This window comes from Netta rufina, assembly GCF_964035555.1.
Source record: "Netta rufina genome assembly, chromosome: 4".
In the NCBI taxonomy this organism is placed as follows: domain Eukaryota; kingdom Metazoa; phylum Chordata; class Aves; order Anseriformes; family Anatidae; genus Netta; species Netta rufina.
In genome coordinates this window covers 18,455,488-18,473,637 of record NC_140127.1, presented here as the reverse complement: position 1 = coordinate 18,473,637, position 18,150 = coordinate 18,455,488, and the positions used below count along the sequence as shown (strand labels likewise).

The window sequence follows — 18,150 nt, the reverse complement described above, 5'->3', positions numbered from 1 at the left end:
TGGTACCAACTGTAAGTTTTTTCATCCAATTATTATATTTGGAAAAAAAACAGTTTGAAAAGTACATTTCACTGCTGATAAGCTTAAGGAAACAAAGAAATTCTACCTACTTGAAGGTCAGGACAAGCTTTCTGTAGCACTTGAATTTTTTCTTGAATTTCTATCAGCTTTCTTCTTTCTTCTTGTAACTGCTTAAGTTCCTGTTGCTGCTGCTGAAGTTTAGCTTCATAGAATTTCTCCCTGTATAATTAAGTTACCCACATTTTATTTGACAAGACATAACTTAAAGCACGATTCTACTGTCATCAAGCAAATATATACCTTGCTTTTTCATTCAGTCCTACGTCTTTTTGCATCTTATTGGTACTAGCTCGGACATTATTTGGTTGTTGCTTTGTCTCTTCCATCTCACCCAAAAACAAGTCACCCATATTAGATGCATTTGCAGCTGGTGCTTGAGGTTCTGGATCGTCATCCTGAAAGGGTGTTAGAAAGGTAGTCAGACTATTTTCAAATTGATACACAAAAAAAGTTCAGTTTGTCAAACTAAATTATTTTATTCTAAACTAAATAGTCTATACAGTTTTACCTTTAGTTCAAATGATAAACAGAGAGGTTACCTTCATGTCATCCTGACTTAAAGATACCTTAAATCATGGTTCTCTATTCCCCTTTTTGGTTTTTTTTTTGCGAATTTTTGTATTCATAGCTCTCAAGTAAATCTGAAAATACAGAGCTATAGCCACTGCTTCTTTTTTTTTTTTTTCCCAGCATGACACAGCCACACAAACCTATAGTACTATTACTGATTGCAAAGATGCAAACCTCATAAATATGAGGGAAAGATTGAAGACTTGCTATTTTTTTAAACGCTGTTGTATTATCTCTAATTCTGATTCATACCACTATGTAGCTAACATCTCTGTAGGGATCATAAAAAAACAAGCCTAATGCAGATGCTCAGAATTTTCTGACAGCAGTATAATCTTGAAATAGCTATATACTATCTACACTATTGCTATTGCTATTATAAAACATTCTCACTCAGATTGATTTTAGAGTTCTCACATAAAACTTTCCCTGTCTCTCATACAAATCTGTGCAGACATAAAATTAGATTGTGCTTAGATGTAAGGTCTCCATAGAGACATTAGATTTGCGAAAAGCTCTTTTTAATATAAATCATGAAAATTAGCGAGACATTTAAATTAAAACAGTTAATTCACAGCTGGCCCTTGAGAGTCTTAAAAAAAAAAATATCCCCCCAATCCCACTCAAACATGTTGCAACACTTCAAATACATCTGAAGATTTTAATCAAAAAAATTCATTTTTCCCAAATGAAACAACACTGCAAAACCTAGGATTCCAGAACTAAAATTGATGAATATTCATTAGAAGCTTAAAAATGTAGATCCATACTCTTTATATACATATACACACACACAAGATGCCTTTTTGTTTTGTTTTGTTTTTAATAATCCAGTGCTAAAGTTAACTATTAAGGCCATTCTTGTCTTAGTTTAGTGCCCCTCAGGAAAATTAGATTTGAAATTGAGAAGCATCAACCTCAGACAAATCAGTGTCTCCCTTCCCCAGCCTAATAATGCATATTATAAATAGTAAGCTAAGCAAGAGTTTCTCCCTTATTCCAACTCATATGTTATGTGAAATAATGAATAAAAGTTATATTTTCGTACATGGATTTATATTTAAAAAGTACCTGCACCATAGCAGCGAGATTTTGTAACTGCCTGAGTTTCTGCTTTGCAGCTATGAGCCTATTAATCTTCTGCTCAAACTCAGCATCTGCAGCATCACCCAGGCTGCTTCTGTGACTAGGTATGGAATCTTCACTAGCTCTATCTTCTTCCACTTCATCATCTTCACCTTGTGGTAGGTCAGTCTCTTTGTCATCCTCCCTATTATGGCAGTCTGGAGGTGTGCAGATGGGAGGAAACAAAACAGTACTAATGACATATTACTGAACTGCTGACTTAACATTTTGCTCAAACATAGTTCTCCCACAAAACATCACGTGGATATCAAAACTAAACTGAAATTATTAAAAAAAAATAGAACATACCTAGAGCAGAAGACATTTTTAGAGTCCTTATATTAGCAGCAGATCGGTTATTTATTTCACAGTCTGTATTAAGATGTCTTCCATCTCTGTTATTAGTTCCACATTGCACGTTTGAGTTGCTATTTATTTCACTCCAGCTAGTGATTCCTTGAGGATTTCTAGGGTAAAATGCATTACTTATGTTAGCTTTTTAAGAACTGGCATTGATGGAATTTTACTTCAGCCATTTTATTAACTGGCTTTTATAAAAATGTGCCTATTTTCCCGATCCTTTGTAATAAAAAAACAAGTCAATCCCTCCTAAAATTCCCTTCTAAAATTAGTCCTGCTGTTCAGAATTTCTCCAACAGATTGTTTTAAAAACAATCAGAAGCAACTACAAATCATCTCCCTGCTGCATTTACAACATCAGCTTACAAGAGGATTTCAATGTGAACATCTTCACCAAAAGCTTTACATGATTAATAGCCAAATTAGTATTTATTTCTGCACAGTGAAGATCCTCAGTGCACACTCAAATGCATCTATACCCTGCAGGTTGTTTCTATTCTATTTTTCTAGATCCAGGCCTGCTAATCTTCTAATGGAATTTCATACACATTTGAGCCCTTAAATCTAGAGTGATTACAGATTTTTTAATTCCTTATAATGATTTTCTAAATGTACAAATTAACCTACATTTGCTGTAGTACAAGATTATTACTAATCTATACAAGAAAGCTACTTCAAATTAAAATTTTGGAAAAGTGAATGTAAATATTAATGTAAATAAGTTAACGTAACCACAGAATTAATTGCTTCTGGTTGATTAAAATCTTGTATTGCTTCAGGATAACTGTAACAAGTTGCCTACAAAGCTTTAGAACAAAAATTATGATAACCTAATATTTGTAACAGGCTGTGGATCCCCATGTTCAGAATCACTTTCTGACTCTTCTGTTTCTTCCTCTTCCTTAGTGTTTTCATTCACAGCATCTGTCATCATATCAGATGTTTGTTCATAGTAGTGAACTAACTCACGCAATTCATTCAGCCTCTTACGAACCTCATTTAGCTTCCTGAGGAGAAAAAAAAAAAAAGTTTTGTTTTATTAACTAAACCAATGAAAAATACATAGACATATTTATAGTTCTTGAAATTTACTGTAATTTTCCTAGCTGTAAGCAATTTCTGCTTAAAGTTGAGCACTCATTTTACTATCCATGACCACCTAAGTAGTCCATGATACTAAATCGGGTACATTAAAATATGAAGTTTCTTAACACAGAATTTACTATAAACAACCTAGAACTTAACACTCAAAATCACTGAAGCAGATTATGGAAAAAATATTAAAGAACTTTTACTGAAGCTTTTCTGTTGGATTTAAGTTGTCATCCTCTTCACTCTCATTCTGAGAAGCCAGGGTATCAGGAGGATAGGGAGCAGATGCCAGACTATTTGATTCACCATTGACAACAGTTACCACTCCTATAGGAGCAGAAGCAGCTGAAGTTGTACTTCTTTGGTCAATACTCCTCTGAGGAGAACCTGAAGCAGGAAAAACTACAGAAAAGACATATATATCATAAGAACAACCTGCAAAAAGGAACTCACCCATCTAAATTATTTTCAAATGTAACTACAGAAAATATCAACATACAAAGCAGCAGTTAACACCTCTCTTAAAAGAACAAGAACTTCTGTCTTAAGTTTCATGAAAGGCAACGCCATCAGAAAGTAACAGGCAGCTTCTGTAAACAATACTTAAGTCAGCTCTCTTTAGCTATGTATCAAACTTCAAAGCAGAAGCTTTCGCGCTGTCAGTCTGCCCTAGGACTACTTTTAAGGGCTAATTTGTGGATGAATTGCTTTTGTGTTTCAACATAATAAAAAACTTCTAGCTTTTTTTTTTTTTTTTTAAACTCTTAAGCTCTTGTATCCATATGCTTTAGAAATGGCCTTAAGATCTGATGTTTGCTTTGTCCAGCTACTTAAAATCATATCCAAATACATTCATTTAAATGCATGTAGGAAGAAAGGGTTACAGTAATGTAACTATCAAACCCGTCTGCCCTTCTATAGGAGCATGCTCGTTTCTTAATGTTCATCAGACTACACAGTATCATCCCTCAGTAATTTCTAGCTATAGAACAAAGCTTCACCAGGGTAAATGTGAAGATAGAAGTAGAAAGTTGTAACAAGTAGTAGGCCCACATGAAGGCTTTAAGGATAGGAAAGTCATCTAAGAAACAAAACAGAAAAATCTAATCCATTCAGACAGCTGAGCTTCTCTGGTGTGACCTGTAATCCAAGTTCCTATTGATTAGTGGATGAGAAGTTCCTTGAACAGCAGAAAAAAATCAAACCTGATCTTGCCATAGAGCTCTTAACTCTGTACTCAGAAGTAGAGAGTACATAAATTCTGTACTGTGATACAGTACAGAAAGTTCATGTGGGATGCTCCAGGAGTCAGAAGTATCACTGACAAGCCTTGAAGAAAAAAATCCAGTCATCACAACCTCACTAGTCAACTGTAATAATGCTACAGTAAGTGCTACTACCAAAAACACTCATTTGTGCTTGTCAAGCTCTCCATCAAGCCTGAAACTTTTACTGCATTAAAAACCAGTTACATAACACTGCTCCATCACAGCTTGATCACCTACTATATTGACAATTCATTATCCAGTCACAAATTGAAAGACCACCTTACAAACGTATTTAATCAACTGTAGTTTTGAAGAGAGATAATTCTGCTTATGTTTACTTACAAGAGGAGTTATTTAGATGTTGGTCACGAAGTGTGTGAAGTTCTCCTAACAGTTTATCCATTTTTTGCTTTTTACCCTGCAACATCCGCATCTTGTTAAAAAGCTGTGCCTTCTCATCTGACAGGTGTTCTGACACTGAGGAGTTTCGGCTTTGTGAAATCTCTCTGGTAAGTGAAAGACTTTCTGCTTGCCTTCTATTGTCTGGCACAGACTGTGTCTAAAAAGAGTAACTTTGTTTTATTCAAAAGTACCACGCGAAAAAGCAAAATATATTGTTAGAAACTAAAAGCCCTCTTATAGGCTTGCTAGGCTCAACAACAGAACAAAGAACATTATAATAAAGTGAAAATGATACTGAAAACAGTCTCATGATATCCCAATTATGTATTAAGTTTATTTATCGTTATACAGCAGTATTGAAATTATTTCTTTGGACTTTCATGGAGAACCGTGAGACAGAAAGGATAGATCAGTCTTAGATAACCCTTAGGAACACAACGATGCTGAGTTTTCAGATTTGGAAGAGCCCTAATTATTCCACCAGTAGATGAACACAAATATGTAAGACAAACATTTTAATTAATGTTCAAAATAGTAAGAAAAACAGACAACGGTAGAACTTAAAGCGCGATGCAAGAACTGACCTGAGAATCGTGCAGCTGGTTATGAAAGCGTTGAATTAAGTCATTTAATTCTTCATTCAGTTCTGATGTGAGACTTACTCCTGAAACACTACCTGTAGTCTCTGTTACAACTGGGCATGCAGATAAAGGAGGAAAAACGTTAGTGCTTGTTTACAGCAAAGAAATAAAAGGCCATTTGATGAAAATGCCTGGTTTAACAAGCATTACAATATTCTACCTTTTAAAACAGCAGCATTTACTTTTAATGCTGTGGCCTTCCCAACAACTTTAACTTTGAAAGATTATTTCCCTTGCAAGTCAACTTACAGCTCCTTCATGAAAAGGATATAGAAAAAAAGACTATAAATTAGAACTCTGTTTTGCAAAAAAAAGGTCAGCAAAACAAATATAACCAAATTGCTGCGGGTTGATAGAAACATTTTGTTTGTAAAAAACAATTACTAATATTAAATTACTTCTTTTACCCAGTAAAGATAAATTAAAGCATATCGCATTTAATTTACTTCCTTAAAATATTAAACAGCACACCAAGCTTTCATCTTGATTTAAATCGTAACTTTTACAGCTGCAAAGTCTCAAGGTTTCATCCTTGAAAAACCTTTACAGAAAAAAAAAAAGCACAAATGTTTTCCTCCTTGAAAGCTCAGGCTGTAACAGTACTAAGATATGGAACTGACAGTTCAGAGGCTCAAACAACTCCTTTCTCTCCAGATATAAGTCAATACTTCATTAGACAACCAAGCGTAAATATTTATTTTTCCCCATAGATCATGACTTTATTATCTGCTCTGGTCACAATAAAGTTCTGCTATTCTCAAATACAAAAACATTTAGCAAGTTATTTTGCCCTACACTGAATTTGAACCTATTTTCTGCCCTACAATTCTGGTATATTTTACAGCTTTAAGTAAGTCAACACAAATAGCAGTAAGAAACTTAGTAAGGGTGACATCACTGGAAATACTACATAAATAAAAATAACAACAACGAAGTCCTAATTTATCATAAGCAATCCTATTTTCTACCCACTTTGTGAATAGAGCTTTGTTTATTCTGAGGAAAGTGGAGAGAGAAGATTCCACCACAGATCTACTGCAGTACAGCACATAGGAGAAAAACAGTTACTGGGAGCCATTTTAGAAAGAAGCAAGAAAATCCCTTTAAAGCAGCTTGCTACTTTTGCTCCTGTAGTAGCTTTCTACAAGCTCTCTGCCAACTTCTCTGCTTCACTTCCTACAATAAAATCTAATTTTCCTAGCTAGTTCTACCTGCTGTCCCATAGCGTATCTAATCAAGAACAGGAAAAGAGAACAGAAAGAGGAGCTCATCAGAACACGGAAACTTGGACTTGTCATAAAATACAGATATCAATGCTTGTATTCCCTACAAATTAAGTTATACTGAATACAAAAGCCAACTGTAATAAGAACTGCTGTTCCACGTAGCCCTCTAATGAAGCCTAATGACAGCTTTTATGGGGAAGAGGTAACAAGAAGAACAAAGAACAAGACGTATTTATATATCTTGTATAATAAATAACATATAATCTAATAAATAAATAATATAATAAATAACATATAATCTTATAAATAACAAGAAGAACAGTAACGTGGTCTGAACATGAAGTTACTCAGTACAAAAACATCATTCCCTAGGATTGCACACAACTGTGATCTACCTCATTTGCAAGGAAAACAAAAAACACGATTTGTGGAGACGTGGAGGAAGGGTATCATATGCAAAAAAAAATTATTTTCTTATTATAAGCTAAAAGGACTAACCCGCAACAAAGAACAACATAAGATAACTCACACATCAATGGCGCTTACAACAACTATGACCTTTCAGAATTGAGCGTTTGAGAAAACATAACTCTGCTGGCAACCTTTAAGAACATAACAGAGAAGTCTCTGTTCTAAAGATAGCTTTTAAAAAGTTGGGCGTGTATGAAAACTGATTAGAAGAATGTTTTTCAACTGAAGGTTGTAACATAATGGCGGTACACTATTGTGAGAGCCACCTCAAAATACACAGGGCAATGAATTTTAGAGTTCTAGTTCCGTATTTGCTTATGTACTGCTTTAGCAATGTCCTCCTTTTATTGAATAAACCCTTTGTCTATCAATGGCTATTAAACTGTCAAGCAACCACCCGTTAAAAAAAAAAGCAAAACAAAAACAGAAACAAGAAAAATAAAATAAAATAAAATCCTCAGACTGCCTATGGCCAAGATATATGGAGTGATAGAAGAGGCAGACTTCTAATCTGAGCTGGTAGACCAGTTCTTAGGGAAAAACAACACACATTTAGAATTTTACAAGTAAGCCACAGAAATCAACTGCATGTTTTTTAATTGACATATTATTTTACAGTATTAGTCTTTTTTTCATAAATAGAGACTTTGCAGTAAGATTTTAAAGATTATAAAAAATGTATTCCACAATTGCAGCTTTAATGATTTAATCAGCACACTACCATAGCTATGACAGATACTGTCATTCCACATACCAGAATCATCCATGACAGCAATCGCTTGCTCTGCTTTATGCTGCAAAGCAAGAAGAGCTGCTTGTCTTCCTTGAAGAGCCTTCAATTGTTCCTGCTGTTGTAGCATCCTTTTCAATAAATCATGCTGCTTCTTCAAGTTTTCCAGCTCCTCCTTAGCTTCCTGTTGAGGATCTCTGGCCTGAAAGATACAGAAGAGCACTGCCATAACCATAACAATTTACTTGGAAAGTACCACTGCTTTCAAAAGCAGGACTTAAATAGAATCAAACAGCCTGGTGCAAGTGAAATGGGCTACCTGAAAGGTGAAACATTTTCAGTCTAAGAATTTTAGACTGAACAGGAAGAAAACTGTACCACCAAGATATGCCTACCACTCCTGGGGTAAAGTTTTCTTTAGAAATCCCGTCAGCCACCTAGCACGTCCCAAAGACTAAGCCAAGCATCCCTCCATCCTTTGAATCATAAATTCACAACAGAGTACATACATTTATAAGACTGCTAAAGCTAAGCAACATAAGGCGTGGTATCATGGAGTTACATATAATACAAGATCTAGATTGATTTACTAACCTAAAATCCCTACATTTTAAGCAGAAAATTTTGCGTAGTTATTCTTCTCTAACCTACTTCCCTGCCTACAGCAGTGGGGTTGGAGTTAGATAACCTTTAAGGTTCGCTTCCAACCCAAGCCATTCTATGATTCTATAGTGTGTATTTAGTTTTGCATGCTACATTTTTGCAACAGCTATTCAACTACCCCACCCAGACTTTGGCAAACCAATTTCAAGACAAGACATGCACAAACCCCTCTCTATTTTCAACCATATAGAAATAAACTGAAGGAATGAAAGCCTGTTGTACAGTTAAAATACATTAGGAAAAAAATTACTTTCCTCTTACTATCCTAATTAATAATTGGAAATTTGCCTCTTTTTTTTTTTCAGGAATTATCAGCAAATTACATATTTCAGGGAGACATCCCACAGGTAAAGATCCCGCTCCTGTTTAAGTTTGATTATTACACTATGCAGATAAAAACATGGAAAATTTTGCCTTTTTCCTTAGCAATATTCTCTTCAAATACTTATGAATTCCTGTCTTAAAAGCATCATCTATCCACATAGTGCTGAGTTCCTAAAATACAAAATTCTCTAAATGCAAAACAAACTCAGCACTGAAAGTCAGAATAGGTATTTTATTAACATGTTCTGGGTACCACAGAACACAGCTTCCCAGCAGATAGGGGAGAACACATCTCGAATTCTCAGCTTCTCAGAGAAGCATCACTAAAACATGCGCTGCAACTGGCACTAAACTTTCCTGCTAAGTTTTTGAGTGTATAAAGCAGAGTAGAGGCACAATGAAATCAACAAGGGAAGGAATGGAGGGAGGATTGGGAAAAACTCTGGGTCTCTTGAGTCTCACACACCTAACTAGTAACCTAAGCTTTAATCCATGAAGTACCAGATTTGCCAGTGTTCATTAAAAAACAAACTTCTCAGGTTTAGGTCTACGATTAAAATGATAAGCTTGACAAAACATTTAAATGTTTGATTTATAAAAAATGCCTATTTTATTTTTTTAATCAGAAATGAAGACAAAGCTGTAGAAAACCTACAAACATATCAAATTCTAGACTCCAAGACATTCTGACCTTCAACTTCCAAGCAGAGATTTTTATGAAAATCTATTACAAAAAACATGGAACAAGTGACATCTAACCCCCCGATTCATTTTTTCCCCCCAAATTTCTGAAATTACTGTGACAAGCGTCTGAAAGCCCAATTTACAATATGCTTTCCTTGAAAGAGAACAGAGAATTTGGAAGGGTCATCTATCACTCCGTCAGAACACCTTCTGTACAGCTGATGTAGTTAGATGTTACAGGTATTATTTTCTCTACCAGTATTGACACTTGAGAAGAGAATGCTGTTAAACAAAGAAAACAACTCGAGGTAAAGAAAATGAGTTCAGTGAAAGGACAGGTAGATACAGATAAGCTGGGCAAATGGAAACATTCAATAGGTAACAAATACATCCGAAGCAGGTCAACAGGGACAAAAATAAAATCAGCATGCATAAACCATGTTTCTGAGGCTAAAATAATATTTTGAGGTGTACCTTAGATGACAATCCATGTCCTTGGCTATTAATTGTACAAGGCCAGATCTCCCTGTCATTCAGGGCAGCTGTGTCACTTTTCTCTTTAGGTCTTGCTCTAACACCAATGTCTGTAACCTGTTCTTGTAAAGCTGAATTCCCCAGTTTGTCCTCAATGCAGGGATAAAAGCTCAAAGACACCTCCTTTGCTAAACAATTAGTATGTTAGATTTTGTACTCCAGCTTAGCATGCATTTTTAAGCTGCAAATCAACCCACTTGTATCTTGGCATATACTGAAAACTACTACCAAATAAAATCTACTAAAAAGCAAAGATATTTTTAGTCATTCTTACAATGTGTAACGATGAAACTCCACATAGCAATCAACTTGACAAGAGCAGCAGCATTCATTCTGCATATATTTAAACTGCATATAAAGAGAAATCAGCTGCAAAAGGAAGAGCCAAATGGCAAACTAGAACTCCTTTTGCAAAGATGCAGAAAAATGCATGTTTATATTAATACCTCTTGAAATCTGGTCTTTTTCCATTTTCAGATTAAATTTTATAAAGTTAAATATATGTATTCCATGTCTGTAGTTGTATTTTTTTATAGCAGCAAAAAATGTTTCAGAACGTAATTACAAAGATCCCTTAGGATCTTAACGGTTGCTTTACTTCTAAGCACTTCAGTTCTTACCATTTGTAGAGCACTGAGTACTAACTGGGTACAAGAGCACCAGCTATTATTTTTCCTCAGTGCATTGGAAGTATTGCAAGACAGAACATAGGACAGCAGTTTAACTTGCCTACTACAAGAACTGCTTGTGATACAGAGGTTTTATAGATAGGAAAGAAGATGGTCTGTGCATTTCAGGATTTCATTTTCTAACAGATGCCCATCTCTCTCAAAAAACAAAACAAAACAAACTTCTGTGTTCAGCCAGTATTTCTACCATGACTAGGAAGTTGTTTGACCAATGGCCCACTGATCACTCATTTATAACCCTCTCATCCCTAGCCAACACCTGTAAGTTTTCCCACCAACAGAAAAACTTACAGATGGAAAGTCGCATGGAAAACTATTCCTTCCTACATCAGTTCCGTGCATACCTTCACTGAAATACACATTTAACCCTTCAATCTCCTTTGAACAAAGATTAAAGAAAAACTATCAAGAGATATTGTTGTGACAGAAGTATTGATTTTTAAATTCATATTGAAGGAAGTCCCACAACGTGCATGTATACCTCCTGAATAGAAGGTTAGGGGATTTCGTATTTTTGAATTGCAGATCGTGTCACTGTCACAACAATTAGGAGGAAAAAATAAAACCCACATGAGCCTTCACTTCTAGCACTTTAATTACTAAATTACTAAAAAGCAGCTTACCATGGTATCTGAAGCCTCAGACTGCACATCAATGTTTAGCGATGTGCTCTCACCTACAGAACCAGATCTCACAGCTGAATCTATAGTCCGAACATCCTCCTCCTCATTTTCTCTAGCCTGAAATATTTCAGTGGCATAAATCAAGAGCTATGCAAATGGGGTGGTAAAAATGAATTATGGAAGGTACTACATCTCAAAAACCAACACCCCCAGTAGCACCATCAAAACAGCAACAGTCAACTCCTTATAAAAATCAAATCTTACAGTGCAGAAACAAATACATTATGTTCTCAAACTTACAAGCATCTTTTGCAAAAATTTCAGATAGGATTTCTCCTGCTCTTTAAGGTGATCTATAAGGTGTGATAAACGCTCAACATTGGCCGATCTTTCATTTTTCTCTACAAGATCATCCCGCATGGAGCTGGCCTTAGCAATATAGTCGCGAATTTGAACTAGTCTGCTCACAATCTGCAAAGACACTGAAATTACTGAATGCATTCAGCTACAGCTGTAAAGTCTGTAATGCACAAAACATGGTGACAGCAACAGTAAAGTAGCAGCAATAGGGTGGCATACTGTACTTTCAATCATTTAACCACTTACAGCAATGTGCTTATAAGTCAAAAGCCTTTATAACGAGAATATACATGTATGCATGCATAAAGTGCTGAAGCACAGGGCTTCTTGTTGACATAGCCTTAACAGAGTTGAGCTAATACTACTAACATATGAAAATACTGAACTATGAGACTATTTCCTTAAACTGTATAACAGAACTAACTTCTATGATGAAAATTAGTACTATTTAAAAATGGTAATAAACGGACAGTAAGGTCTAATGGACAATACATTAAGCTTGGTTTCATCTTTTCCTCAGGTTGCCTTGTAGAACAGTATGTACTAATAAGTACATCCAATACAAGTTTAACTGCAACAGTTATACTGGAAATTAAGAAAGATGCACCTGAAAAGTAATAGGGTCAGTAAAACCTTTTGAAGAGTGCTTATTCTGTAGACCTTACAGGTTAAGCAAGTACCTGGCTGCTATCCATAGCTGGTTCTCCTCTTCCATCTTCTTGATGAGAGAGTTGACAATTCTGCAAGAAATCCTTACTTAGAGCAGCTTCAAACAACTCTTTACATTGCAATGGTATCCCGCTTTCTTTTTTTTGGGAATCTGACGCAGGGCCTTTGCTTTTGTTAGTGTTTATCTGCAGTGACAAGAAGTTGAATGGTTTTTTGTTTTCATTAAGTTGACGCTTGTTGTTAGCAGCCGTTGCCCTGCCTTGAGAATCACTTCCAATGCTTCTCTATAAACAAACAAAACAGAGAACAATTGCTTTATTTTTTCTCCAATATATTCTTAGCTCTGATTAGTTTCACTAATCAAGACCATGCCAGTGGTCTCTGTCATAGTTTCCAGAAAGCAGCCCACCCTCCCAGAACAGCTGAGAAGTGGAAGGGATCTGCAGTCCCACACAAAGCTCAGCTCCTCAACCTTGCTGTGGCCTCCGCCTTTGCTATAGTGAATGGCATCCTACTTCTCCAGGTATTTAAGAGAATCATAAAACCAAACAAGAACAGCATAGACTTGCAGAATATAATCTCATACTTTAGTTTTTCTTTAAAAACTTCTGAACACCAACTTGTTCCAATAACATACATTTCTGGAAGCAGCTCTGCCTGGTTTTTATAGTCTAAGTCAAAACAATGAATCACGTTTGAAAGATAATCTTCACAACCCAAACAAGTTAACAGCAAGCTTTAGTAAAGATTAACAAACCTCTATTCTGAAACTGTTAGCACAAATTTATCACTCTGTTGACAGTGAGATAATCCCTTACTTCCCATTGCTTTGGACAAGGGAAGGCTAAATATGCCAATATTCCCAAAGAAACAGTTATGGCTCAAGAATTCATGATGTGCCTTTCGCTGTGCTACAGAGCAGCAATTCTTAATGCTGCTCTTCTGCTTAATGCACAAGGATAGCAGTGGTCAGAATCACAAACTATGTCACTTTAAGAACATACTTTCAAATAAGATAACAGACATTTCCAAGTGGCAGACAAGTATGATGAGTAATAAATACTCATTTAAGGACACAGACATTTGTTAATAATTGAGACAAACAAAGTAAAGACTGATGGCATACCCTCAGGCATAGAAAAGCCATGGTCTTCAACTTTCCAGTTTCCTCAAGTTCAGAACTGGAGCTGTGATTTGGCTCCCACAGAACATGAGATTTATTTATTTTTAAATCTAAGTTGCTTATGAAAGCTTTCTTTATTCATTTTTGTAGTCACATTTACAGTGGAAGCTAGTATTCACACAAACCTGATCCAGATCACTGAAGTTTATTCTTTGCTTAAGTCTTTCTAGTTCAGCCTGCTCTGGAACAGACATCTGGGTCATGTATCGTGCATGAGGAAAACTATGAGGAGTCCTGGTCTTCCGTCGTCCCATTCCAGGTGAAGATTCTGGAGATATATCATTAGTAAGCCTCGTTTCTGTGTCTCCATCAAGCTTCTTCTTGTTTTTTTCTGATGATCTGTTTGCTTTTTTCTGTTGACTTCCCCAGTCCTTAAGGCAAAGGAAATGAAAGGAAGTAGTAGTCATATTTACTTTCTGTCTGTGTGGATAGCAAATGTTTAATTCAGAGAAAGGGATTTAGCTTCTCTTTTAAAAATAAGAGTGATACCAAAACATGCGCTGCTACTAAGATTCCTAGAGCAAACGTCACATTACAAAATATCATTTTTTCCATTGCTTAAATTCAGAATAGCTTGTCTAGAAATTTTTAACCTGTACCATCTTGCTATGCATTTAATTAGCTTACAATAAAGCTAAAATTGTATCTCTTCTTTGGCAAAGACTCTTAAGCAGTTTAGAACTTTTGAAATTGAGAAGTACTGAAAAAACTTAGTTTTTTCCATTGTTGCCTGCGTAACAGAATCTACTTACTAATTTTAACATACAGCATAAAACGACAACCGAGAGCTAAGATGAAGTATACCGTGTTGTTCAGCCTGTCATCAAGGCTCTCATTGCTCCAGCTGGGCAAGTCCTGCTCATTCATGCCTTCTTCAAATGGACCACCTCCCGTTGCCATGATAAGCACCCACTAAAAAGAATCTAAAAGAAATAGTTGAGAGGAATAGGCTACATTACAATCCGTTCATATAGAATATTTTACATTATGATCTCTAATTTGAGATGACAACTACATATTTGTAATAAAATGAAAACACAAACTTGTTTTAGGAAACTAAAACCCGTGTACGTAAAAATGTAACAGTGAGAAGAACACAGATACTGGCATTAAAAATTAATCAAGAAGCTGTGTGAAGGGAGTGCTGGTTTTATGTGCTTGCACGCATTTTGCTCAGCTTTGTGTGTATTTTTTTTTACACCCCTTTTACTTTTCCTTTTAAATCACTGCTCTTAGGAAGCAAACAATATTTGAGGATCTCAATATTCCTCTAAAAGTACACTGCAGAGAGCTTGCAAAGACCACTCTGGAATTCATCAAGCCTGCACTTTCAGGTCCAGAGTGGTGTCTATTCGATACTCGACCTCCAAAGTCGCCTCCTGGATGTCGAAGTTCTGCATTTGTTTCAATATTAAGAAGCTGACAGAGCACCGAAGGCAAGACATGTCGATACAACACACATCAACAGGAAGTTTGTTATATTCTTTACTACAGGTTAAGTTATTTAAGCAGGTAATGCCATGCCACTTACATAATAGTTTCTAGGTAAATAAATGGTTTTCCTAGAGCTTTGCTGTTCTCATTAACTGTCTTGTTCTGTGCAGATTAAGCAACCTATACCTTAGGAATTCTCACATTCACTACTAGTTTTGACACAAACAGGAATTTTAAAAATTGTTAAAGCTGAAAGGTCAGAAACAAAGTATTCCTCCGTAGCACAAGAATTAGATTACCCTGCTCAACAGGAGGCAGAATACATAGCTGTATGTACCATCAGGCTGCAACAAGAGCTGTGTATCCTAACTACCGCTCACACAGGTCCACTGCTCACAACTACAAATTTGCTCCTCATAACAGCTTTACAACACAACGATCTTTACAGAGGTAGAAGAGAAACTGTCTTGTAAATACTTTCTCCAGGAAGGCTTAACTACAGTATTAGCCCATGATCGCCATTGTATCTTTAACTGAAAAACACAGAAAATTGACTGTTCATTTCTAAGCATTTTTCTACATCCTATCTAGTAGGAATTTTCACACCAAGACTTCACAGCATGCAGCTGAAGAAATCACCTAAAACTCAAAATTTTATGCAGCATCTAAGAAACATCTTTATAATCAGTTCCAGGATGGGAGGTGGGGGGGAAGCTGACATTTAAAAGGCTGCACTAGTACACCTAAGTCATTTATATATATAGTATTTCACCAAAATCACACCGTACAGCTAACAACAGTAGGTAGAATTGCACAAAGCGGGATTTGGATGCAAACACACCTTAGTACTGCTACATCATTTAGAAAATGGGATCTACAAGGCATGCTCACCCCACCACAACCACCTCTCTACTTGGCAGTGGATCACCCTCAGTCACGCTAACACACTGCAGGAGCAATGCAGCTTCTGCAGCCACAATCAGAACCACAATACCCATATAATTACCGCCTGCTACTTTGGAAAGTGGCAGATCTGAGCCCCAGTGTGCTTGCACACCCATCCATATCCCTTCTTTGTCCCACCACAAGCATTCACAAGTCCAAGCAACCAGAGGGTACCACCTATAAACTAGTCCAGCCAACTAACGAACCAAACAAGCAAAAAAAACCCAGATGAGATAAGTGGATCAGCTCCCCAGTCTGGCTAGTCATATGGCTCTATAAGCTCTAGCTGTAGGCTCTGGGAAAGCAAATAAAAACCACGCCATCAGTAAGAGCAAAACCAAGACAGATCTATACAAACACACCTTCTGTGCCACTTTCATCCAGGGACACAGTCCGATTAATTTAGAAAATAAAAACATGATGCCCTTCCACAGCGTGTTTGTTTACACGTGGAAATGCAACTATCCTACAAACAGTTCACAGAGAAACTCTCCCACCAACTCCAGGTACATTTGACAAGCACTCAAAGCAAAAACATAGTTATCAATTTAGCTTATTTTAGCAACAGCTGTTTTATAAACACTTTCTCCAGTTACAGAAGGCCTGTTCAGCTGTGCAAGACCCGACATTTCCACTGGCACTCCAACCTGACCTACGCCGCTAAGCACAATGAGTTCATCTTGACAAGCTCGGAGACCATCTGGGTTCACAGCCAAATTCAGTAAGCCGTTTCCTCGTAATACCCTTATATAATTCTACCGAAACTATAGCAAAGGCGATTTTTCCTACCTTCCGTGCAAAACCAAGAAGCAGCAATATTTATCTTCACATAATACAAATAAACGTTTACATTTATTTCATTGAAAATTTCCACAAAAGCTATTTTCACCTACCCTTGTTCTAAGAGTTTCTAATCACTTGTGAAGTAAGTTCACTACCATAGATGCAATATTCGGAATAGTTTTCTCAAATCAGAACCCCAGGCACACTTATTAGCATTCAGTATTCTACTAAATTTAGGATTCTACTAAATACAGCTCAAAAATAACAGCGACCTGATTACTTTCACCAAGTGAATTTTAAGAAAAAATGTGGTCTGCCTTCCTTTACATTTCCCCAGCCGGATGAAATCCTCTTCTAAGAGCCCTGGTGCCCTCCCATCGTCCTACTCCTGCATCCAGCAACCCGCTCGCAATCTTAGCTCCTTGCACATTAGGGAATCCGCACAAAAGCCATGCTTGAGCGTGTGCACGCTGCCTTACAGTAATTATCAGGAACTTGAGGAAAATAATAATAATAATAATAAAATCCTCTCAAGTACATTTACTACAGTAAAAATAAGGTAACAGGGCAGATTATGGTCAAAACTTTTACCTGCCAGAGCGATTAGGATCACACACATTTTGTGCATGCTGCAGCAATATAAAAATTGCTCTGAAGTATCACAGGATTTAATAATAAAGATACAAATTTAGATTTTTTATTTATTTTTTTTCCAGTATTTTTAACTGCACCAGATCCGCCGGCACGTCTTCCCAACAGCACTCACCCCCGCTGCAACACCCCCCAGAAAAACCCTTCAGCTTGCAACTTCGCCTGGAGAGAGGCTAACAGCGGAACCCAGCAGCTATAAAAACCCCGGTAAGAGCCCCCCGTGCCCTCAGCCAGCCCGGGGCCCGCCCCGCGGCCTCCTCCCGCCGCCGGGCAGCGCGGAGCGGAGCGGGCGGCCCCCGCCTGGCCCCGCAGCCTCACCCCGCGGCGGAGGGGCGGCGGCCCCGGGCTCGGTCGCTGCTCCGGCTCCGGTCCCGGCCGCGGGCGTCGCCTTCCAGCAGCGGCGGGCTCCGGAGCGCGGCGCTGCCCGCGGGGCCTCACAGCCCGGCCAAAACGGCCGCCGCCGCCGCCATCTTGGAGGCGCCGCCACAGTGCGGGAGGCGGGCGCGGCGGAGGGATCCGCACCGTTGCCGTGGTAACGCGGCTCGCAGGTGCCCTTCCGCGCTTGCGGGTGCGCCGCCCCGGCTTGGCTACGTGACGTCAGGGCGCGGAGGACGGAGTTTCCCGCGCTTCTGCGCGCCTCTG

General features: G+C 37.5%; 1 protein-coding gene across 11 annotated transcripts in view; it reads right to left on the bottom strand.

The window, feature by feature from the left end:
* Positions 1–18,150, bottom strand: part of PCM1 (pericentriolar material 1) — a gene marked incomplete at its 3' end in the record, with an annotated part of 42,164 nt that extends 24,014 nt beyond the window's left edge. For 6 of the 11 annotated variants that reach the window (XM_084286682.1, XM_084286688.1, XM_084286690.1 and 3 more), the window contains exons 1-14: positions 17,827–18,018; positions 14,500–14,618; positions 13,821–14,066; positions 12,524–12,796; positions 11,784–11,954; positions 7,991–8,168; positions 5,483–5,592; positions 4,839–5,055; positions 3,432–3,630; positions 2,967–3,143; positions 2,086–2,243; positions 1,723–1,934; positions 322–476; positions 111–240 (exon numbers count right to left, since the gene is read on the bottom strand). In XM_084286682.1, coding sequence (XP_084142808.1) covers positions 111–240; positions 322–476; positions 1,723–1,934; positions 2,086–2,243; positions 2,967–3,143; positions 3,432–3,630; positions 4,839–5,055; positions 5,483–5,592; positions 7,991–8,168; positions 11,784–11,954; positions 12,524–12,796; positions 13,821–14,066; positions 14,500–14,595 — 2,322 coding nt within the window. In that variant the 5' untranslated portion in view covers positions 14,596–14,618; positions 17,827–18,018. The other 5 variants (XM_084286692.1, XM_084286684.1, XM_084286685.1 and 2 more) reach the window with 4 other exon arrangements.